Here is a 23,555-nt window from a genome sequence, read left to right as displayed (position 1 = left end):
ACGGCAAGGACTTTCTCAGTTTGCCATCTCACTTCAGAAGGAGAAGTTTTATTGTTTCATACTATTCATTCTTTATACTTGTATGCACTTCATTTGTTTAGTAAAATAGTTTTTTCCACTTTTTCTCCAAAGAGAGTTTTGGTTTTTTTCCGGACCGGTTGGAGGGAGGGGCCACGTGGGTTTGCTTCCTTAGAGGGATCCTATACAAGAGTTTTCTCCCAAATTTGTCCCAAACCAGGACACCTGCGTAGCAGGGAACAGAATGCAGGGCAGGGACAAGGGCACAAAAGGCAGCTCCTGGGAATGAAGGAGGCAAGGGCTGCTTCAGGCCCTTGGGAGCACAGAGCCTGGTAAGCTCCAGAGCTCAGCCCCAGGAAAGGAGACTTGCAGTGAAAGCAGATCTGGGGAGAGAAGCCAAAGGAAGTAGCTGAAGGAATGGGATTTTGAGACAGCAAGTGGAAAAGGCTGAGCCTGAGGGCACATCTCCAGAAGTTGCTCCTAGGTCAGGAACAGCAAGTGAAGGCTGGGCTGCTGAGGTCAAGTTGGGCTGGGCTGCCTGTGCTGTGCCAGGCCATGAGGAAGGCCTGGGCACTCCCTCAGAGGGCCCTGCTTTGCCATTGAAATGGCCCAAATGTGTCTTCTCTGGATGAGTTTCCATGTGCCTCCTTTTCCATCATACTCAGGTGTGGGGATCTTGAGCCATGTTGTCCTGGAGTAACTGCCCGTGGGTGTCAGGAGCAAGCAAGTCATGTCTCTCTGTATTTGCAACTTGTAGGTCAGCAAAGGAGAGCCTGGAATCCAGCCTGTCTGCTGCTCAGCAGCAGATATCTCAGCTGGAGATCACCAGAAACCATCTGGAGGCTCAAGTGCTCACGGTCATGCAGGCCAAGGAGGTGACAGAAGGTAAGAGCCTCGTGTGCTTTGTTTGTGGTGCTGCCCCTGCCTAGGCAAGCTGCTGTAAAGCCACCTCTGTGCACAGGGCCTGTGAGGAGTGGTGGGACTGGAGGCACTGAAAGGGCCTGAGGTCAGTAAAGCCAGCAAAGACTCTGACTTTTGCTGTTGGTCATGTTTGCAGGACAACTGAAGTGCCTGCAACATGAGCTGGAAGCAGAGAGAGCTCTCAGGAGGCAGGAGCAGGAAGACACAGCTCAACAGCTCTTGCAGGCAGAGCAGCAGTGTCATGAAAGCCTCAGGCTTCAGGGAGCTGCTCAGCAACTGCAAATAAAGGAGCTCATGCAAGACCTGGTAGGGGACAATACGCTTCTGAATTGTCCAAGCCGGTTCTGTGGGTTCGTTTAGCACAAGCAGAGCCTGAGGATGTTAAAGGGCAGCAATCCTCTGCCAGAGGCCTCCTGCTGCTGGGCCAGGCAGCAGAGCCAGCAGCTCGCACTTGGTGGCACCTGAAGACTGTCAGGATGGTCCTGGGACAGTAAATACAGCCATGGAATCAGTGAGGGTGAAAGGAGAGTTCCAGAGCAAGTTGGGCACTGCCCAGCCAAAGCGAGGCAGCCCAGGGCAGGATCATCCCCGAGTCCCACCTCCCACATGAAGCAGATGCCAGCATGGAGCAGAGACCAACAGTGCTGCTGGCTGCGAGCCTGGGAACAGGGTTCCTTTCTTGCTGTGCTTCCAGAGTGGGCACATGGATCAGCTTTGGGCTGGAAGTAAATGGAACAGGCCTCTTGTCCCTGATCCTTCAGTCCTTGTGACTGGGACATGGGAGAGGGGAAGGTGACGCCTCCTTTTTGGAGTGGTTGGACTCAATGCTTGGGAAGGTCTCGGCCAACAGAAATGATTGCACGAGTCCTTGATTCATGCACGTGCTGAGCCTCCTTTTGAATTCCCTGACAGGACATGGTTTCTGGAGGGCACAAAGGCAGTGCTGTTGTCTTTTCAGGGTGGGGTTCGTGGGAGGGATGAAGCTTCACCTTTTTCAGCAACGAGCATGCCTGGGACTTACTTCATCCTTCAAATTTCTCCTCCCCTCTTCAGGCAAGTGAGCGTGAAAGGCACCGTGCAGAGATGCAGGGGATACTGGAGGAATGGGAAAGAGAGAAGGCCGAGAGAGAGCAGGAGCACAAGAAGGTGCTGTTGGAGATGAGGCAGAAAGTTGCCACCTTGCAGGCCCAACAAGAAGAGGAACAAAGTAGATTTGAGAATGCCAAGCAAAAGGTAACGATAGTGAAAGGAGAAGTGGTGTGATTTTTTGCAAGGCTGGAGCTGTGGGAGATGGCAGGATATGGGGCTGTGTGGAGCATGCCCTCCGTGTCTTCTGCATTGAATCTGGGGAGGTGAAAGGTGAACGGGGCTCTCTTTGGGACCAGGAATGAGCCCCCTCACAGGAAGCCAGGGAGAAAAACATCAGCTTTCAGTTGAGATTTGTGTGCTGCTCTTGTGCTCTGTTTTTCCAAGATTTACTTCAGAGTATCTTCACTGCTATCTTTCCTCTCCTCTTTTGGTGTGTACTGGTAGGTGTTCAGAGCCAAAGGGAGTTTGTAGGGCTTTGCTTTTGTGGGCACAGGGAGGGCAGAGCAGGAATGCTGACAAGAGGAAAAATCTTCTTAAAGACTCATCTGGAGTATTTCTGAACCGTAACCCAGAGATGTCTTCTGGGCTGTGTTTTCAGTCACTTCCTGGGAAGCTGTATCTCCCCTGGGGCAGGCAGTGGCCCACGGGAGCAGCAGCCAAGTGCTCTGAGAGCGCGTGAGCCCATCAGTCTTTGCCTCTTGCCACACAGATGGTGCAGGAGAAGTGTGAATCCCTCTGCTCTTTTCTTCTGTGCAGATCCTGCTGGGAGAGCAGGAGAAGAGGGCTTTGTCAGAGGCACTGCTCCAAACTCAGGGAGAGCTCAGCCAAGCCCGGCAGCAGGTCCAGCAGCTCAGGCAGGAGGTGAAGGAGCAGCAAGAGAAGGGGCAGGTAAGCCTGCGTAGGCAGGGAACAGAATGCAGGGCAGGGACAAGGGCACAAAAGGCAGCTCCTGGGAATGAAGGAGGCAAGGGCTGCTTCAGGCCCTTGGGAGCACAGAGCCTGGTAAGCTCCAGAGCTCAGCCCCAGGAAAGGAGACTTGCAGTGGAAGCAGATCTGGGGAGAGAAGCCAAAGGAAGTAGCTGAAGGAATGGGATTTTGAGACAGCAAGTGGAAAAGGCTGAGCCTGAGGGCACGTCTCCAGAAGTTGCTCCGCATTTTGTTGCCAGACCATCAAGGCAGAGCTGCAAGGTGAGCTACAGGAAGCTTGGAGTGAAATCCAGGCAGCACAGAGGAGGCACAAGGAAGAACAAGAAGGCATCAAAGAGGAAATGAATCTCCTCCTTGAGCAGAGGGAGGCTCTACAAAAGCAGGTGAGTGAAACAGCAGTGGCACTGCCGTCATCCAGCAAGGGGTCTGTGCCCTTCTTGCTTTCCCATGGCAGAGCAGCAGCTGATGGGGTGATCCATCGTGCTCTGGAAGCTCCATGGCAGCTGCTCTGAAGGACACTCAGGGCTCTGCTGCATCTCAGCTGCTGCCCTGGACAGCTGGGCTAGTCCTCTGGGCTGTTGGCCAGCAACCATCAGCATGGATTCCTGCTGGCCTCCTCTTGAGAGCCTTGGTTTGGAAGGGCTGTTTCAGGTGCCTTTGGGGGGGGGCACTTAGAGATTGAAGCAAGTTGTCCATATCCATTGTGAATCTGGTGCTCTCAGGGCAGGGAGCAATGGAAAGTTGTCCTCTGCCTTTCAAGCAGCCTCTGCTGTGGCTGACAGTGACAGGCTGTGGCTGTAGCCCCTGACTGCTGTGTTCTGTTTGACTGGAGGTGGGAGAGTTGACATCTCAGCTGGCAGCCTCCCGAGAGTCGCAGGAGGGAACTGTCCAGAGAGCCCAGCAAGAAGTGAATGAGGCCCAGGAAGAGTCAAGGCAGAAGCTGTTGGAGGTTGAGCATGTCCAGAAGATGCTGGAGGAGGCAGAACATCAGAACAAGGAGCTGCAAGTGCACCTGCAGAACTTGGAGAGGGAAAGGAGTCATTGGGAAGAAGCAGCACAGCAAAATTCAGAGCTGCAGGCTTCTGTGAATGCCGTAGAGAGTGAAAAAGCCAGGTAACTGAAAGCCTGTGGGACTCTGCATTGTGGTGAATGGATTCCCTCTTTGCCATCTTGGCACCTGCCAGGGGCTCTGGCAGCATTTCTGAAGTGGCAGATTCTGAACTCTCCGTGCAGACACGTCTCATTGTCTGGATGTTGTGTTTCATTTTCTTGCCTTTAAGCCTTCAGGGAGAGTTTTCCTGCAGACCAAGACTTTTGGGGTAGCTCTTTCCCTCTAGGCAGTGTTGTGTTGTTAGGTTAGGTGGGTGTGTTAACACTGCCCAAGCTGCAGTGTATGGAGCTGGATCCATTCATCAGCTGCACCTTGGCTCCTGTAACTTGAAGCCTTTGGGATCTGGATCAGCCTGGCATCTGATGTCTTTGCTGGCCAGAACCATCCTAAGGCCCTGATTGCTGACCTAGGCCAGATTGTCCTCAGAGACAACCAAGAAACAAGAATGTCTTTGTTGCATTGTTCCTCATAAAATATGCCTGGGTGCCTGGAGGGGGTCAAGCAGGGTCCCTGACACCCTCCACAGTCACAGGCGTTACTGACTGTGCAAAGAATGCCACAAACAAGACCAAGGTTAGGGAGGCTCCTCCAGCTGACCACGTCCTGCCAGTCTTCAGTGCCGCTGCATTCTTCTTCTAAGAAGAAGACACAGGAAAGGCAGGGCACTCGTGCTTGCTTTCTTGCAGGTTTCTGCATCTTCCATCAGGTTGTGCTGCAAGCCTCCATTGCCACTTGTGCCTTTGGCCTTTGTTTCTCCTGCTGAAAGTAGGATGGGTGCTGGTAAATGTTAGGGAACTTCCCAGAGATCCCCTGGCTGTAGGGTGCTGCTCCTCCTACCTGGACATACAAGATGGGGCAAGGAAATGTCTCTTCCATGTAGACCAAACCTCCCCCCGTTTTGGAGCATGGTCAGTCAGAAGAAAATTGTTCTTCTCCACTAATGTCTTCATGGCAAGACTTTGTTAGGTTTGTACTCACATTCCCATCTCGACAAGAAGGTAAAGCGTGTTGGGAGAAACTCCCTGTTCCTTCAGGAACAAAAGCAGAGTGGGCACATGCTGGGCTGTGACTGCAGGGGGAACAAACAGCCATGTTGTTTTGACAAACCTCATCAGACCGAGCAGTGCTCCCAGAGGTGGTGCAAGTCCTAAGAGTTTATAAAATGTGGTATCATGTAGTAATGACTTGCATGCTTCCCTTCTAGGCTGATTTTGTCTCTGGAGGAAAAGGACCTTCGCCTCAGAACGCTGGAAGAAGAGAACCTGGTACTCAACAGTCGGATGTCTCAGCTTCGTTCTACTCTTCAGCAGGCCCAACAGATCTCTTCAACTCGTGCAGGACAACTGCAGGAGCTCAACACCCAGGTCAGCAGTGCACTGGCATCCTCTTCTGCCGTGACACACAACACCACCTTTGGCTTGGAGGCCCCAACCTCTTTCCCCTCCCAGCAGCACCCAGCAGCATCCACTGCTGCTGTGTTCTGCCTTGTGCTGCTGCTGCACCCTGAGGCCAAGGCTGGATCTGGTGTGTGCTGCCAATGTTTTCCCCCATTGTCTGCTGGGTCCCAGCAGGAAATCTGGGAGGAGAAGCAGCAGCAGCAGCAGCAGGAGCAGCAGCAGCCTCCTTTGGAGCTCCTCTGTCCCTCTGTTAGCAGTGTTGTCCCAGATAGAGTTGGTGCCTGTGGCGGGCACTGAGCAATGTGGGGACACAGACGTGGCTATGGCAGGCTGGGGAGGGCACTTCCAGCACAGCCAGCTCAGCCGGTGTTCAGAGCTGCAGCCTCAAGGATGCCCATTGCCTCCCTTTCCCTGTTTTCTCTCCCTTTGACTCCATTGGAATCCTTGCTTCTGGGCCTTCTCTTTCCTGTGTGTTTCTTGCGTCAAGTCATTTCTCCTATGTTGCTCTCCCTGCTTCCCACTCGGCAGCCTCAGGAGCAGCTCAGTCCCTGAGGCTCTGTGCATCCATCTTGCAGATCTGGGCCCAGCTGGACGCTGTGAGGCAGAAGGCAGCTCGTGAGGCAGCTGAAGAGAAGCAGGTGCTGGAAACTGAGGTGTCTGAGCTGCGTGTGAGGCTCCAGAGCTCTGAAGAAAGAGCAGAGGCCGTGGCCATGCAGTGTAAGGCAGCGGAGCTGGAGGTGAAGAAGACAAAAGCTCAGAGAGACTGACTAAAAGCCGAAAATAAGGAGCTGCTGAAACAGTTGGAGGAAAGGGAGCAAGGTACAGCTTTGTCCTCTTCCATCCATTGCCTGTCCCATCCTGTTTTGCCAGCAGGCACCTCTGATCCCATGGGGAGGAAAAGGGCGGTGCCCAGAGATGGCAGAGGGGAAAAACTACCAGTTGGAGATTTATCCATCCAAGTGCCAGTGAAAGCTTTTTCTCAAGAAGGATGCTGTGGCTGGCAGTGCCATCTGGCTGTGCTGTGGCTGACCCCATGCACAGCTGGTGCCTTTCAGGTGCCCTGTCTGTGCTAAGGAGCTGTAGCTGGATGCCTCAGCTCAATTGCCCCAAACTCCAGGCCCTGCCAGAGCCTCCAGGCTATTGGCCTCTCTGCAGCAGGGCTGTGCAGGCATCCCGGCTCCTTTGTCTTTTTGGATTGCTCCCTCTGCACAAGCCCAAGAGCAAACACATGTTCCTATTGCTCTGAACCTTGCCCCCTTCATTCCTGCTTTTCTCTCTGCCTGGAAGTTTCCTTCACTTCTGTCAGTTTTGGAGTCCTTGTGGGTTTAGGGCCTGGCAAACACTGGCAGGCAGAGAAGACAGTGCTGTTGTGTCTGCAAGATGCACATCAGTTTGCCTTTAATTCGCATTTCCCCTTCTCCTCCTTCCCCTTCCCTACTGCAGTGATGAAGAGAGCAGAACACGAGAAAACCTCTGGAGAACTTGCCCTGGAGCAAGAGGCTGTGACCCTTCATCAGAAGATGGCATCTCTGCAGAGGAAATTGGAGAGCCTGGAGAGGAAAAGGAAGGATGTGCAGGTGAGATTGGCAGATGCCACAAAGGGCCATTTCCTGGCTATGATTGGACCTTGTGTTACCAGTTCTAAGGAGCACCTTTTTCCAGTTTAACTTGTCTAATTTTATTGTTCTGATTAAGGGGGAAAAGATGTTGTAGTCATGATAAGGCCAGGTAGTGCTGGGGCTGCTGATTTTCCTCCATGACAGAGTTTTGTGCCCTAGAAGCTTTAGTTCTAAATGTCCCCACTGTCTCTCTTGACACTGAGTGATTTGGGCGATTCCTTGTGTCCAAACCCATGTTCATATTTCTAAATATCTGGACCTGGAAGGAGGGGTGTGAGAAGACCAAGTTTGCTGTTAATAGAAAGGTGTCTGGCCTTGGCCATCAGAGAGCAGCCAGTGGGGAGAGAAGAGAGGAAAGCCAAGTGCTGATCCAGCTAAGGACGTGTGCATGCAAGGGGAGAACTCGTGCTGAGTGGCAGCAGAGAATGACAGACTGATCTGGCCATTGCTGCTCCGAGAGGGCAGTGGGGCTCTCAGGGGTGGTGCCATGGAAACTCTAGACAAAAGAGGTCAAAATCCACACCCGTTGGCCAAACTGCAGGAAATGAAAATCTGGGCATGGGGAGCTGCTTCTCACATGTCCACACAAGGGGAGGTAACACATGGGATTTTGGATTCTGTTTGCAAAGGCATGGAGCAGGAGAGCAGTGGGATGGACTAAAGTGAGCAGAGTTTTGTACCAAGAGGGCTGACCAGCAGCTGCACTGTTGGTGCTTTGAGGATGCTTCCTGAGATGGAGGTTTCTGAGGGACAGCTTTTGTGGTGTTTGAAATAAGGGAATCATCTCCCTTCTGAATACTCAGCAGGCTGTTGGAGCAGAAGGGAAGCAGGTGTCAGAGCACTCCAGGGAGGGCGTGGAATGTGTGCAGGATCTGGTTGCAACATCAGCAGAAGTCAAGACAGAGAAGCGTGAATCGACCACTGAGCCCAGGAGAACTGGCGAGCTGGTAAAGTGGGCTGCCTGTGCAGAGCCTCAGGCTCCTCTGGGACACAACATGTTTGGCCAGGCAGTGCTTTGGAGACCTCTGCTTGTTCCCTTGCCTCTCCCTGTGCCAGCTGTTTGCACACCCTTTTGTTTGTTCTCTCTCTCTTGTGGCAGCCTGTGGCTTTCACAAAGGCACCTTCACTCTGTTGCCTCCCTCCCTGGCCCCGTGTCCCCAGACACACGCTGGCCTCTCTTGCACAGCCCTCAGAGAGAGATTTTTGTCCCCAGTGTTGTCTGGTGCAATTCAGGGTCTCAGAGCAGAGATCTCCTTGCCTTGATGCCCAGAGTTCCTTTTGCTCTGTGTTTGCTGACTGGTTTCTCTCACCCTGTCTCCCATCCAATGTACAGATGAAACCTGAAGGAAGAAGAATCAGAAGTTTTAAGAGAGTGTTCCTCCCAGACTACATAAAGTTGCGTGTCTCTGACTCTGACCAGCAGACTACGTTGACTTCTCAAGAACAGGAATCCTCCAGTAGCTTAGGGGAGCAGTAGCCCTCATGCTGAGGCACAGCCTGTGGAGAAAGGGGTCAGTGGCCTAAGTTTGGGCTTTGGAAATCAGAATTGGGTTCCTACATGCTGTTAGAACTCTCTCTAATAGACCTGTGGTGGCTGAGGGATGTACGTGGGAAGGGTTTTCCAGCCATGAACTGAGCTTGTTGATCATCTGAGCTCTGTTCAGGGGCACTCTGGGAGCCTGTTCCTTTCCCCTTCCCCAAGGGCAGAGTGTTGGTGAGGGCTGGAGCTGGAGGCTGTGTCTGCCCCGACAGCCGGTACCGTGGGGCTGCGGCTGCTCCTGCCAGCATGGGCTTGTCTGAGCTGCGCCTTGTGCCTCTTTCAGGTGTCCCTGCTGCAGTCACAGGCGGCCCAGAACCAGCAGGACCACCTGGAGAGCTGTGCTGGGAGCAGGCAGGACACTCCTGTTGAGTCACAAGGTGCAGAAAGGCCCTCCCTGCTTCCTCAACTTCTCGGAGAAGAGCCAGGGTGCAGCTGGATGCAGTTATAGTCTTAGCAATAGTTTGTTTTTAAGGATAGTATAGGTGTAATTGAACCTTTATACAACTGTGTTCCATAAGATGAAGAATATATTTATAGACAAAAAAGGAGTTTATTATGATCGCAGTTAAACGAAAAGATCTTCATCAGATCAGAGTTATTTATAGAAGCAATTCTATTCAAGCCAGCAAAACCAATTCTTAATTAAAGATTGATCACCCAAAGCATTGACCTGTTGTTGGTGGCAGTGGATGTCAGCTGTATAGGAATCGTGCCAGACTGGTGTGACCTACTGTGAGGAGGAGTACTCTGAGGCAGATAAAAGCTGGGGTATCGAGATCAAAGACTATTCTTCAGACTATAGATGCCCCTGTTTTTTGGAGATCAGGAACAATTCCTGGGCAAGGGCTGAAACTGTGCTTCTGTGAGTTCCTTTCCCTCCTAGGTCAATTTTTCCATTAATGATAGCAGATTGTTCTGCTTTAAAAGACAGATGTCTGCCAAGAAATTTGGGAATCTTCCTGGAATGGAAAGATAGCTCCCTCCCTCCAAATTATAATAACTTGAAATTACAGGACTTCCAAAAAAAGATATGGAAAAAGAGTAACAGTTCTTTACTGGAATATATATATATATATATATATGTGTGTGTGTGTGTGTAACAAGAGAGAACACACAACCCCCCCCCCCCCCCCCCAAACAAGTAACAGACTTTTCCCACCCATTAAGCAGTTCTCACTTTGCTGTAGTTATGACCACAACTGGGCAGAGAGCACTGCTGGCTTCAGGCAGGCACCAATGTGAGCTCTGAGCCACCCCAGGGGTTTACAGCAGCCTCAGGGAGAGAGAGAAGGTGGGGGCCTGGTTTTCCCAGGTTCTCACCTGTCTGTTGCAGTATCCTGGCAGTGGAAGCTCTGGTGAGGTTCCAGTCAAACAGCAGCTGGGGCTCCCTCTCTCCAGGGAGAGAGAGAATAGGTGGGATGGCGCGGTTTCCCCTGAAGAACCCGCGCAGATGGTGAGGGTCTTCCTTGCGACGGCAAGTGTTGAAAAGTCCCTGTCCACCAGCAGCTGCTGCAAGCAACGGGCTTGCCTATGGGTGGCAAGGAGAATTCTGAGGCAGTGCTGGGTCCAGCACCAAAAACTGTCCAAACTGCCCTGCTCCTAGCATAGCCGGCTGGTTCTTTCCTCAGCAAGCCAGTGCCCAACCCTGCCCTCCCTCCCTGGAAGCTTCCAGTGGAATGGGACGGTCATTGGCCAGTTCTTTTGTATCTCAATTGCCCCATGGTAATTCTCCAGGGCCATCAACTGCCCTCTCCTTGCCACATCCCCCTTTTCAGGTAACAAATGGGAGAAAGTTCACCAAACTCACCCTCCCACTCTCGCCTCCAAATGCACAATATTTTCCATCCTGAATTTTTTCCCATACCAACATGTTACATCAGACTTTGGCTTTTAAACTATATACATATGTTGCAGACAGGTAAAAGATGTTATAAAAGAAAGGTCTTATAAAATATGGATTAGGCCCTGCTACTTTAGCTAACTGCAGATAACGTGCAAGTTCTCATACAAAATGATCTTGAGCATAAGTTTGTTAGCATAACAATCTATTCTCAGGGAGAAAAATAAGTGCACCTGCATAAACATTAGATCTGTTCCATGAGAACCCACAAAGGAAAAATGTAAACAGCCTGAACCTTAGCACGGACACACAAATCACCTTCTGACCAATGAATGTAGTAGTAAGAAAACTACCAGCCAATGGGATGTAGTTTTGTAGGCTTGTTGAACTCGAGGTCTATGAAAACTATAAAATGAGAATGTGAATTCTTAATGTGAATAAAGAGTTGGCTTTTTCTGCATAAAGAAAATGGAGTCTCAGCTGACTTATTTTAACATACTGGTAGTATCCTAATTATACACATACATACATACATGCAGCTATGGATACAGGCACAGTGTCTTGGGCAAGATAGCGTCTTTGGCAAGTGTCACACCAAAACAAGGTCCCCTTGAGATATACATTGTGTTTCTCCATCTTTCTGCATCACCCACCAAGAGCAACCTGGTCCCTGAGCCAAGACAACCCCACCAATGGGGTTGTCTTTGCTCAAGGCAAAATTAATCCAAACAGTCTTTCCTAGCATACCTCTCATATGCACCACCGGAACCTTGTCTCCATCTGCTGTACACAGGGGTTTGAGCAGGGAATGGCCAGCTTGGTTGGTGGAACCTCCGGTATTATGTAACCATGTAGCCTTTGCTAAATGCACCTCCCACTGCTTGAAGGTCCCACCCCTCATTACCTTCAATGTGGTTTTTAAGAGTTCATTGCACCGCTCACCTTTCCTGGGAGCTGGTGCATGGTAGGGGATACGGTACACCCACTCAACACCATGTTCCCTAGCCCAGGTGTTTATAAGGCTGTTCTTGAAATGAGTCCCATTGTTGGACTCAGGTCTCTTGTGGGTACCATGCCTCCAAAGGACTTGCTATCCACGACCCGGGATGGTGTTCCAGGCAGTAGTGTGAGGCACAGGGTAGGTCTCCAACCATTCACTGGTGGCTTGTACCATTGTGAGCACGGAGTACTTGCCTTGGCGGGTCTGGGGCAGTGTAATGTAATCAATCTGCCAGGCCTCCCCATACTTATATTTGGAGCACGGCCCCCCATACGACAGGGGCTTCAGCCACTTAGCTTGCTTATCTCACAATCATAGACAACCTGTGAGACACCGCCCATGGCAAGACCTATCCCTTGGTCTCATGCCTACTTATAGGTGGCATCTCGCCCTGATGACCTGAGGCATCATGGGCCCGTCAAGCTAGGAACAACTGTCCCTTGTGTTGCCAATCCAAATCTATCTGTAACACCTCAATTTTTGCAGCCTGATCCACCTGCTCATTGTTTCAGTGTTCCTCATTAGCCTGACTCTTGGAGGCATGGGCATCTACCTGTGGACTTTCACAGATAGCTTCTCTACCTGAAGGGCAATTTCTTGCCATTTGTCAGCAACCCAGATTGGTTTTCCCCTATGCTGCCAATTGGTCTTTTTCTACCCTTCCAGCCAGGAAAGACCTCCACAGAGCATTGTCTCACAATTCATGAGCCAGTGTAGAGGAAGAGTTCTGGCCACTTCTCTTGCTCAGCAGTGTCCAGAGCCAACTGGATGGCTTTGAGTTCAGCCAGTTGACTCGATCCACCTTCTCCTTCAGTAGCTCCTGCGACCTGTTGCATGGTGCTCCATAGGGCTGCTTTCCACTGTCAGCTCCTCTTTACAATGCAACAGGAACTGCCTGTGAAAGAGAGTTATGTGTTTCTTCTGCTGGCAGTTGGTTGTAAGGTGGAGCTTCCTCAGCACACGACATCTGTTCCTGCATCTCTTTTTCCAGTAGGCCAAAGTTCTCACCTTCAGGCCAATTCATAATTATCTCCAAGATCCCAGAGCAATTTAGGTTTCCAATACTGGTGTGCTGTGTGACAAGGGCAATCCATTTGCTCCATGTGGCATCAATGGCATGGCAGGTAGAGGGAACCTTTCCTTTGAACATCCATACCTGCACTGGCAGTTGGGGTGCCAGGAGAAGTTGTACCTCTGTGCCAGTCACCTCTGAGGCGGCTTGAACTCCTTCATAGGCGGACAAGATTTCCTTCTCTGTTGGAGTGCAGTTGGCTTCAGACCCTCTGTTGTGGTGTTTCTTTATGAGACCAGACGACCGCCGATGGCAAAAGGAAAGAGCCTGCTCTCTCACCGGGGGGATATCACACCTTTATTCTGGAGTCCTTTCCTCGTGGACGCCTGTGCCAGAGAGAGCTCGGCTCCATCCGTCCAGGGCTTTTTCCCCGGGGGAGACGGGCCCAGAGGCAGGGACAAGCCACGGCCCAGTCAGGGATAAGGTGGGAGTGGAACAGAGTTGGGTTACATTCCAGTGTGGGGAATGGGCACGGCCAAACAGGAACAAACCATGTGATACAGTTAAAATGAAACAGGGAAAAAACATTACAAATCCGATGAAACACAATATAAGCCCAATTAATGCATTACAACATTTCCCCTTTTCTTATTAAATTGAGAAGGAGGAAGGCTCAGTTGGTGGGAGATGTTCAGAGTTCAGACCTTGAGTACCTTTAAAGTTGGAGAAGAAAAGAAATGACATCTAGTGCAGATAGTTCAGAAAAATACTGTTAAGGGAAGATGATCATTAGAAGGAGAGGGTTTGGTGCTTTCTCCTCCTCCAGACAGCACTGGCCATTTGTGGGGCCTCTGCAGGTGGCTTTGCAGTTTTAGGGATGAAAGGTTTCACCCCCTTGGCTGGCACCCACTTGAGACCTGAGGGAGTGGACACATAGGCGTACCCACGACCCCAGGTGACCTGATCATGAGGACTTTTTGTTTCTCTGGTCGCTGGATCCTTTACTATCACATCCGGTGACTTTTGTTGAAAAGCAGAACTGGTTAAAGCAGGATTAGTTAATTTAACATTTACATTTTCTAGTTTTTTTGAAAAATTCCCTTTGGGCCCTCAAGACCCCCTGCCCCCATTGTCCTGAAAGTTCAGAAATTTCTTCTTTAAAGGGCATTGATATGCCCAATGTCCAGCCTGATCGTACAGGAGACACGTTGTTCCTCTCTTGGGCGGTGGCCGTGGCACAGGTGGCACAGTGTCTGCAGCAGCAGCTTTTTGTGGCGGCTTGACTCTGGAACTGTGGTTTTGAGGAGCATTTATGAAGGGAATCTTTCTGGCACACACCTGGAGCACGTCGTGTAAAGTTGGAGCCGGTTCTATGGACAGGCTGAGGATAGCTGCCTTGCACTGTTCATTTGCATCGGCCAGAGCCATCTCCTCCAGGACCTGTTCTTGGGCTCCTTCATTCCTGACCTGTAACTCCATAGCTTGGGTTAACCGCTCCACAGATGTTACTAAAGGTTCTCATGGAAGCTGCTTTATTTTACTGTACGGTTGGAAAGGGCCATCAGGCTGGATTGAAAGGAATGCTTTGGAAGCAGCATCTTTAATGCGCTCTGTGGTGGTTTCAGGCAGATTTTGGGAGAAACCCTCCCACGGGGCCCCCCTCCCCTCCTCCAACCGGTTCGGGAAAAAGAATTCCTCAGAGAGAAGTGGAAAAAACCTGTTTATTAAACAGGCAAAGCACTCCCAGCACAATACCCGATGACAAGAGCTTCGTGCCATTTACGGAGGGATAACAAACTTAAAGAAAGTCTCCTCTTGAGGGTCGTCACTGTGCTCCACCGCTCCGTCTCCGCTGATGTTGGGAGAAAAGGAGATGTGCAGGGCTGGTCTTGGTGGGGTGGGTCCCCTGTGGAGGCCCCCGGTGCTTCCCCAGGTCCTTAGTCCAGAGAGGTTGGAACAGTTCCGAGGAGAGGGCAAAAAAAGCAAAAAGGAAGAAAAAAAGGGAAAAAAGGAAAAAAAAGAAAAAGAAAAAGAAAAAAAAGCAAAAAGCTTCAGCTATTCCACAGCGTCTAACTACGCTAGCACTAACTAACTAACTGCCGGGGAAAAAAACAACAGAGCTTCTTTTGTCTTGCCGTGTTCCAACTCCCCCGCTTCAAGGTCACTCCGATGAGCAGAGTTTTCCTGGGGAAAAACAAACCACGCTTGTCCTCCCCCCCCTGCACCCAACAGATGATTGGGGATACACAGTCACCCCAGGACATCTTCCACCCCTTATCCCCATATCATCAACTTACAGACAGAACCAATGTGTATTCCACATAAAACTTCCATCCATTCTCCCCACAAAAAAAAAGAATACAAGAATACCCGTCCTGCTCCTGTCACGTTCTACACTGAGCTACTGAATCCAGGCCCCAGGCTGCAGGGCAGCAGGATTCCTCTCTCACTTACTCATACCTTCATGACTTGCTCATACTTTCAACACTTAATACATACCCTCTCACTTACACATTTCCTTCTATTTCATTCTGCGTGGTTTAATGTACAGACAATGGCAATAGCATTCAGCAGACAGTGATGTTTGTAAATGATTCTCACCCAACAATCAGATCTCCCTGAGGTACACATCGTGTTGTTCCATCTTTCTGCATTATCCACCATGTGCAACCTGGTCCCTGAGCAAAGACAACCCCACAAATGGGTTTGTCTGTACTTGAGGCAGACTTGATCCACACTGTCTTCCCTAACAAACCTCTGACATGCACCACTGGGGCTTTATCTCCATCTACTGTATGCAGAGGCTCAGCCTGGGCGGGGCCTGCTCGGTTGGTGGAGCCTCGAGTGTTGACCAACCAGGTGGCCTTTGCCAAATGCTGCTCCCAATTCTTGAAAGATCCCCCCCCCAATGCTTTCAACTGGGTTTTTAACAATGCATTGTGCCTCTCCACTTTGCCTGCAGCGGGTGCATGGTAGGGAATATGGTACACCCACTCAATGCCATGTTCCCTAGCCCAGGTGTTTATAAAGCTGTTCTTGAAATGAGTCCCGTTGTCTGACTCAATTCTCTCGGGGGTACCATGCCTCCACAGGATTTGCTTTTCAAGGCCCAGGATGGTGTTCCGGGCAGTAGCATGGGGCACAGGGTAGGTCTCCAGCCACCCCGTGGTGGCTTCCACCATTGTGAGCATGTAGCGCTTGCCTTGGCGGGTTTGGGGAAGGGTGATGTAGTCAATCTGCCAGGCTTCCCCGTACTTATACTTGGACCATCGCCCGCCATACCACAGGGGCTTCACCCGCTTGGCCTGCTTGATGGCAGCACATGTCTCACAGTTGTGGATAACCTGAGAAATACTGTCCAAGGTTAGATCCACCCCTCGGTCTCGGGCCCACTTATAGGTGGCATCTCTGCCCTGATGGCCTGAGGCATCATGGGCCTATCGAGCTAAAAACAACTCTCCCTTGTGTTCCCCATCTAAATCAATCTTTGACACTTCTATTTTTGCTGCCCGATCTACCTGCTCGTTGTTTCAATGCTCCTCATTAGCTCTACTCTTGGGGATGTGAGCATCTACGTGGCGGACTTTCACAGGTAGTCTCCCTACCCTGGTAGCAATGTCTTTCCACTCCTTAGCAGCCCAAATTGGTTTCCCTCCACGCTGCCAATTAGCCTCTTTCCACCTCTTCAGCCATCCCCACAGAGCATTGGCTACCGTCCATGAATCGGTATAGAGGTAGAGCCTCGGCCACCCCTCTCTTTCAGCAATATCCAAGGCCAATTGAACAGCCTTGAGTTCTGCAAGTTGACTGGATCCACCCTCTCCTTCAGTGGCCTCAGCAACCTGTCGTGTGGGGCTCCACACAGCTGCTTTCCACTTCCGGTTCATCCCTACAATACGACAGGAACCGTCAGTGAAAAGGGCATAATGCGTCTCCTCTGCTGGCAATTGGTTGTATGGTGGAGCCTCTTCAGCCCGTGTCACTTGCTCTTGTTATTCATCTGTGAGGCCAAAATTTTCACCCTCAGGCTAATTGGTAATTATTTCCAAAATCCCAGGGCGATTCAGCTTACCCATACGGGCGCACTGCGTAATAAGAGCAATCCACTTGCTCCATGTGGCATCAGTGGCACGATGGGTGGAGGGAACTTTCGCTTTGAACATCCACTCTAGCACAGGCAGTCGGGGTGCCAGGAGGAGTTGTGCTTCTGTGCCAATCACCTCTGAGGCAGCTTGAACTCCTTCATAGGCTGCTAAGATTTCCTTCTCCGTTGGAGTGTAGTTGGCTTCGGACCCTCTGTAGCTTCAATTCCAAAATCCTAGTGGCCAGCCTTGAGTCTCACCCGGCACCTTCTGCCAAAGGCTCCAGGACAGGCCATGGCTCCTGGCTGCTGAGTAGAGCACATTCTTCACATCTGGTCCCATCCTCACTGGGCCAAAGGCTACTGCATGAGCGATCTCCTGCTTGATCTGGGCAAAAGCTTGCTGCTGCTCAGGGCCCCAGTGGAAATCGTTCTTTTTGCGGGTGACCAGGTAAAGAGGGCTCACAATCTGACTATACTCGGGAATATGCATCCTCCAGAAACCTATAGCACCTAGGAAAGCTTGTGTCTCCTTCTTATTGGTTGGTGGAGACATCGCTGTAATCTTGTTGATGACCTCAGTGGGAATCTGCCACCATCCATCTTGCCACTTTACTCCCAGGAACTGGATCTCATGAGCTGGTCCCTTAACTTTGCTCTTCTTGATAGTGAAACCGGCTTCCAGGAAGATCTGGATGATTTTCTTTCCCTTCTCAAACACTTCTGCTGCTGTGTTCCCCCACACAATGATGTAATCAATATACTGTAGATGTTCTGGAGCCTCACCTTTTTCTAGTGCAGTCTGGATTAGTCTATGGCAGATGGTGGGGCTGTGTTTCCACCCCTGGGGCAGTCGGTTCCAGGTGTACTGCATGCCCCTCCAGATAAAGGCAAACTGAGGCCTGCATTCTGCTGCCAAAGAAATGGAGAAAAATGCATTGGCAATATCAATCGTGGCATACCATTTTGCTGCCTTGGACTCCAGCTCGTACTGGAGCTCCAACATGTCTGGCACGGCAGTGCTCAGTGGCGGTGTCACCTCATTCAATGCACGGTAATCCACAGTCAATCTCCATTCTCCTTCAGATTTACGCACAGGCCAAATAGTGCTGTTGAAGGGTGAGTGGGTTTTACTAACCACCCCTTGGTTCTCCAGCTCTTGAATCATCTTATGGATGGGAATCACAGCATCTCGAGTTGTCCTATACTGTCGGCGGTGTACTATAGAAGTGGCAATTGGTACCCATTGCTCTTGTACTTTCAGGAGTCCTACTGCAGATGGATTCTCAGACAGTCCAGGCAAGGTGTTCAATTGCCGGATGCCCTCTGTCACTACAGCCGCTATCCCGAATGCCCACCTGAGTCCTTTCGGGTCTTTGAAATACCCACGTCGGAGGTAGTCTATGCCCAAAATGCATGGGGCCTCTGGGTCAGTCACAATAGGGTGTTTCTCCCACTCCTCTCCAGTTAGGCTCACATCTGCTTCCACCAAAGTAAAATCTTGTGATCCCCCTGTCACGCCAGCAATAGAGACAGATTCTGCCCCTACATGTCTTGATGGCATTAATGTGCACTGCGCACCAGTATCAACCAAGGCCTCATATTTTTGTGTTTCAGATGTGCCAGGCCAACAAATCCACACAGTCCAAAATACACAGTTTTCCCTAGCCTCTACCTGGCTAGAGGCAGGGCCCCTCTAAGCCTTGTTATCCTTCTTTCCTTGAGCCTATGTCTTAGAGGTTCCTTCAAGGGGGTCGGACATGTCATCATCGTCATACCTGGCAGTTCGGCTACGGGCAACTGGAGCCGCTTCCCTTTTGGTAGAACTCCCTCTTTGAGTCTTGACTTCCTTCAATTCACGCACCCATTGTGCCAGGGCAGCCGTAGATTTTCCATCCCATCTGTTCATTTTCTCTCCGCAATCCCGCAGGATGAACCACAGCTCAGCACGTGGAGTGTATCCTCTCTCCCTAGCCGGGGAGCGTCTACGTTGGGTACTAGAACTTCTGATCTGTACTGCTGAGATTTGGAGAAGGTCCTCTCTAATCTCCTCCCTGAGTTTCTTATGATTCTCATCTATCTTATCCTCTAGTTTCTGTAGACGAGTTTCTGCAGCTGCAATTCTGGCGTGTGTTGGGCCACGCACAGCATCTGCATATGCTCGGAGCTTCTTTGCCATATCAAGCACCGTCTCCTTCATGTCCTCCCGCTTCATTACTGCTAAAGCAGAAGCGTATTCTAATGGCCCGAGTCATATAAGTTTTCACCACATCACAGATGTACATGATACCAAGTCTGGGTTCCTAGTGTTTATGTCATCTGAGAAAACCATCTCTGCCACTGCCATTTCTCTCAAGTGTTGAATCCCTTGTTCTATGGTCTTCCATGGGGTTTGCTGCATATAGAGATCATCTACACACAAGTATCTTTCTGCCACACTTCCTAGGACCCGTATCCAGAGACTGCAAGGACTAGCCTCTCTCATCATCTCCTGGTCGATGACTGGATCATGTGACAGGGATCCCAGATGCCTCGCTTCAGTGCCGTCCAGAATTGTAGCCTCGCCTGCAGCATCCCAAAGATGGACTAACCAACTAATTATAGATTCATCAGGTTGTCGCCGGTAATCTTTTCTTAGGCCCCGAAGGTCCTTCAGGGAAAAGGAATCAATATTTGCTTCTGATCCTGTGCTAGAAGCTTTGGCTTCTGATTTTGGCGAAGGTCTTTCTCTTGGGTCATCATCGTCCACTGGTCGATCGGTTTTGACTGTGTGCTTCTTTGCCGGAGCAACTGCCAGGGGCTTAGGCTTAATGTCGGGTTTAGCTGCCGACTCAGGCTCAGGTTCTAGTTTAGCTGCTGGCTTCATAACTGGGGTGTTGGCTGCAGCCTGAGTGACTGGGGTGGCTGTTGATTTGTATGCCTTCCCCCCTGCCTCTGTCTGCTGCCCTACAGTCTCTAGCAATGTGCGATAAGCATTTGCCAGGGCCCAGCTTACTGCAGCCACCTTTTCCCCCTTAGAGCCATCATGGTACCTCTCTTTCAGGTATTTCCCCAGCTCCACTGGATTCTGAATTTGTTCCCGTGGAAAATCCCAGACTACAGGGTCAGAGAATTCCTTGAGGAGTTGGCCCATATCCTCCCATTCTCCACACCACTCAGGATTTCCTCTGCCTGGGTCAGGAGTTTCATCAGCTCCTCTAGAAATCTCAGCCCATATTCTAGAGAAGCTGCAGACTGTATAGAGGAGGCTTACCAGATGACATACCAGAAAGATGGTCTCTTTAACACTCAGGGGAAACTCAACATTCTCCAGCAATGATTTAACCGATTCAGAGGAGAAGAAGGAAACGAAAGACTGCAACGCTTCATCCTCTGCTCCTCCTCCCACAAACAGGGTGAATAACCATAACCATGACCCATACATAGTAGGAAAAGATCTCAGCACCTTTATAAACTTCCTACAAATTATTATCATTAAACCAAGGCCAATAGCTACTCTAATCCGTGTCCCTCTACTGTAAAAACTGCGTATTAATGACAATATTGGGGCTATCTCTGGATATGCAAAAAAACCTAAGGATCACAAAGGTATTAAGACCTCAAAGAAGCCTAAGGATCCAAAACACATCAAGGCCCCCACCCCAAGAGACATGAGTTCAAGAAGCATAGTTACTAACTGCTGAATACTAATCAGTACAGGGTTTTTCCACTCTCTCGAGCCCCACGTTGGGCACCAATAAGTTTGTGGTGGTTTCAGGCAGATTTTGGGAGAAACCCTCCCACGGGGCCCCCCTCCCCTCCTCCAACCGGTTCGGGAAAAAGAATTCCTCAGAGAGAAGTGGAAAAAACCTGTTTATTAAACAGGCAAAGCACTCCCAGCACAATACCCGATGACAAGAGCTTTGTGCCGCTTACAGAGGGATAACAAACTTAAAGAAAGTCTCCTCTTGAGGGTCGTCACTGTGCTCCACCACTCCGTCTCCGCTGGCGTTGGGAGAAAGGGAGATGTGCAGGGCTGGTCTTGGTGGGGTGGGTCCCCTGTGGAGGCCCCCGGTGCTTCCCCAGGTCCTTAGTCCAGAGAGGTTGGAACAGTTCCGAGGAGAGGGCAAAAAAAGCAAAAAGGAAGAAAAAAAGGGAAAAAAGGAAAAAAAAGAAAAAGAAAAAGAAAAAAAAAAGCAAAAAGCTTCAGCTATTCCACAGCGTCTAACTACGCTAGCACTAACTAACTAACTGCCGGGGAAAAAAACAACAGAGCTGCTTTCGTCTTGCCGTGTTCCAACTCCCCCGCTTCAAGGTCACTCCGATAAGCAGAGTTTTCCTGGGGAAAAACAAACCGCGCTTGCCCTCCCCCCCTGCACCCAACAGACGATTGGGGATACACAGTCACTAGGACACGCTCCAAAACAGCTAAAGGAATTTCCTCAGCCTTCTTGAGGGCTGAGACCCATTTGTTAGAAATAAAGCGGGCAGGAGACCACGTTAACTCCTTTAATACCTTTATTTCAGCTCTTTTTATGGAGAGAAGGCTCTAGGATGCCTGCGCCAGCGCGGCTCCCACTGGGCACCGCTGAGGGGGAGGTCCATGACGATTCTGCTGTGCAGCCGCAGTCACGAGCTTTGCCTCGCAGGAGTCCCCTAGGCCTTGTTTTAGGCTCCTCAGGTCCAAGGGGTGTCTTTCAGCGAGGGTCTCCTAGGTTATGACAAGATTCTGGAAGATAGCTGGGAGATGTTAGCAAGTACTTGAGCTCTTTCCCCACCTGATACTGCCTTTCATTCTCTTGAAATCCATGCTGGCTCGTTGTTTCTAGGGGCTGTTGCTGTCCACCGCACTTCTGTCCTGCCTGATTTCCATAAGGGGCGGTGTTGGGCTCAGAGCAGGCGAAGAGTGGGCGGAGCCTCCAGTTTGACAGGCAGGTGGGGAGGAGCTGATGAAAAAGCAGGCGGCGTTGATGTCATGACGGGCAGCTGGGGAGCAGCAGGCGAGGCAATGGTGGCTTAGGCTACTAGGGGAGCAGTGGAGGCTTAACTTATGATAAGGTAAGGGGGTTCTGGGGTCTTAAGAACTGGGAAACAACTGGGGAACAACTGGGGAAGTACAACATTTGGTAAAGAACTGGGGTTCGGGGTACAGCAAACAAGTAACATTCATACATAGAACTGGTAACTTATACAAATAACAGGCAATACAGGTAACTGGTAACTAACAACTGGTAATTTAAACATTTGGTAACTTGTACACGTTGCATCTTAGGAATTTTATTCATATCACATTCACTATTACCACATAGATGTTCTAATCTAATTGGCAAATTCTTATTATCAACAGCCGTTTCAGGATTTTGCCACAGCTCTGGAAGTAAATCTTTTTGGAGGTCAGAGGGAACTGTAGTATTCCTTGCTAAATTTGCTTTTAAATGGTTGCAAAAGTATTCTCTTTCATATCCAAATTTGGCCTGAGCTTTGCATAAACCCTGAATCGCTTGTTGGGGGAAGGGGTCCCAATCACTGTGGACAGCACCTCCTCTTTTTGACCATCGGTATGTGACAGGGGTGGCAGAAAAGCCGGGATCACTTCCTGCTTCCGGGTTCCCGGCTCCCCGTCCCCTGCTCCCCTCCGGGGCGTGGGAGCTGGGATTGTGGCCGGGGAACCCGTGGGAACCAGGGGCAGGGAGGGGCTGGAGGCTTGAGTCACACAGGGAGGAGTCGGAGGGCGGAGGTTTGACGGGAGGGGGCAGAGTCAGAGGAGAGGGCGGTGCCGGGGGCAGCACCGAAGGGAGGGAGGGATCTGGGGAGAGGAAGCGATTGCGAAAGGGATTGCAGGTAGGAGGGACAGACAAAGGGAGAGGCTCCTCATGGCTCGGGAGCACATGGCTTCGGCAATTTTGGACAAAGCAGTCCCCCTCCATCTTGTGACCCCCCCACTTGGGAATCACTAAGATGGGAGGTTTGAGCAATCAGACTGCCAGCAAAGGTACAAACTGGGGAAAATCCACAAAGAACTGGCTTTTTTCCCTTTTCATTTTGCTTTTGCAATGCAAACTTAATTTTTAAGCTATAAAAAGCAAAATTTGCATTTTCTTTATTATTAGAGGAGCCAGATTCAACTATTTTATTTGCAACAGCTTCCCAGAATTCTGGGAAGCTTATTTTCTCTAATGATACATCTGAAAATTGAAAAAAATATATATCGAATTAATTTTTTTAACTGTTTATTTGGCCAACAGGTCCTGCCATTTTCCAAGACACTTAAAATTTGATAATAGACTCTTTTTTGAGACACAGACAGCCTAGCACCCTTTTTTGGCTCAGATTTTAAGTTTCTGTGTCCCCTTTAACTGTGGCTGGGAAACCGAAAGTTAAAAAACCCTCCCTGGAGAGAAAAAAAGCCAAAAGGGGAAACAGTTACCTTCTCCACTCCCCCCCAGGCTGCCGAAAGAAGCGTGCTGTTAAAGCACCCTGAAGGTTTACTCTGAAAGCAAAAACCTTCCCCGAAAGGAAAAAACCCTTTTCCCTGGTGATCACTACCTCTTAAAAAGATTTTCCCTTAGAAAACCCAAATCAGTACTCACCAAAAATCCAGCGTTCAGACAAATCTTTCCTTTCTTTCCCAATCACTCCTTTTGCCTGAGACTGACCCTTTTTTGGTGTAAAAAGAGCTTCCAGTCCCAGATCCCAGGGTCAGCTTTCCACAAACATGTGGTCACTTTCTCTGGGAGCAGCCTGCCGGTCGGGGGCTTCTTTGCAGCACTCTGATGGGATTTTTGAGTCGCAGGAGAAAACTACAGCCCTGGCCTGTGGAATCCTGTGTTTTGGAGACTCCACAGCGAACGCCAAGCCTGACAGGTCTGCGTCTTTGCGTGGGTGGGCTACGTTTTGTGACTCGTGTACCTGTGTGAGATTCCTTGGCCATGCGCTCCCTGAGTGGTTCTTCCAGCTTTCTGGGAGCCCCTTGTGGCTTCGAGCCCGACGTTTAGGTGCCACTTGAGGTGTCTCTTTATGA

At 50.3% G+C, this 23,555-nt stretch overlaps 1 protein-coding gene across 1 annotated transcript; it reads left to right on the top strand.

Moving 5' to 3' along the window:
* The first annotated feature begins 638 nt into the window (after positions 1-638).
* LOC131378666 (centrosome-associated protein CEP250-like) lies at positions 639-12,048 on the top strand. Its single transcript, XM_058422752.1, has 14 exons — positions 639-683; positions 776-903; positions 1,076-1,245; positions 1,993-2,172; positions 2,785-2,916; positions 3,195-3,338; positions 3,788-4,068; positions 5,271-5,430; positions 6,039-6,180; positions 6,907-7,040; positions 7,889-8,029; positions 8,906-8,973; positions 9,956-10,075; positions 11,949-12,048. The coding sequence occupies exons 2-14, from the start codon at positions 879-881 to the stop codon at positions 12,046-12,048; spliced, it is 1,797 nt and encodes a 598-aa protein (XP_058278735.1). The 5' UTR covers positions 639-683; positions 776-878.
* The last annotated feature ends 11,507 nt before the right edge of the window (positions 12,049-23,555 follow it).

The sequence above is a fragment of the Hirundo rustica genome, chromosome 16 (genome assembly GCF_015227805.2).
Source record: "Hirundo rustica isolate bHirRus1 chromosome 16, bHirRus1.pri.v3, whole genome shotgun sequence".
NCBI lineage: Eukaryota > Metazoa > Chordata > Aves > Passeriformes > Hirundinidae > Hirundo > Hirundo rustica.
The sequence above is the reverse complement of the archived record's forward strand: the minus strand, read 5'-3'. Positions and strand labels throughout refer to the sequence as shown.

Excerpts from the sequence above, each read along its gene's own strand:
- LOC131378666 (XM_058422752.1), top strand. The coding sequence starts at position 879 with ATGCAGGCCAAGGAGGTGACAGAAG. Across the intron at positions 2,173-2,784 it reads TTGAGAATGCCAAGCAAAAG|ATCCTGCTGGGAGAGCAGGA; the intron begins GTAACGATAGTG and ends TCTTCTGTGCAG. Across the intron at positions 6,181-6,906 it reads AGAGGCCGTGGCCATGCAGT|TGATGAAGAGAGCAGAACAC; the intron begins GTAAGGCAGCGG and ends TCCCTACTGCAG.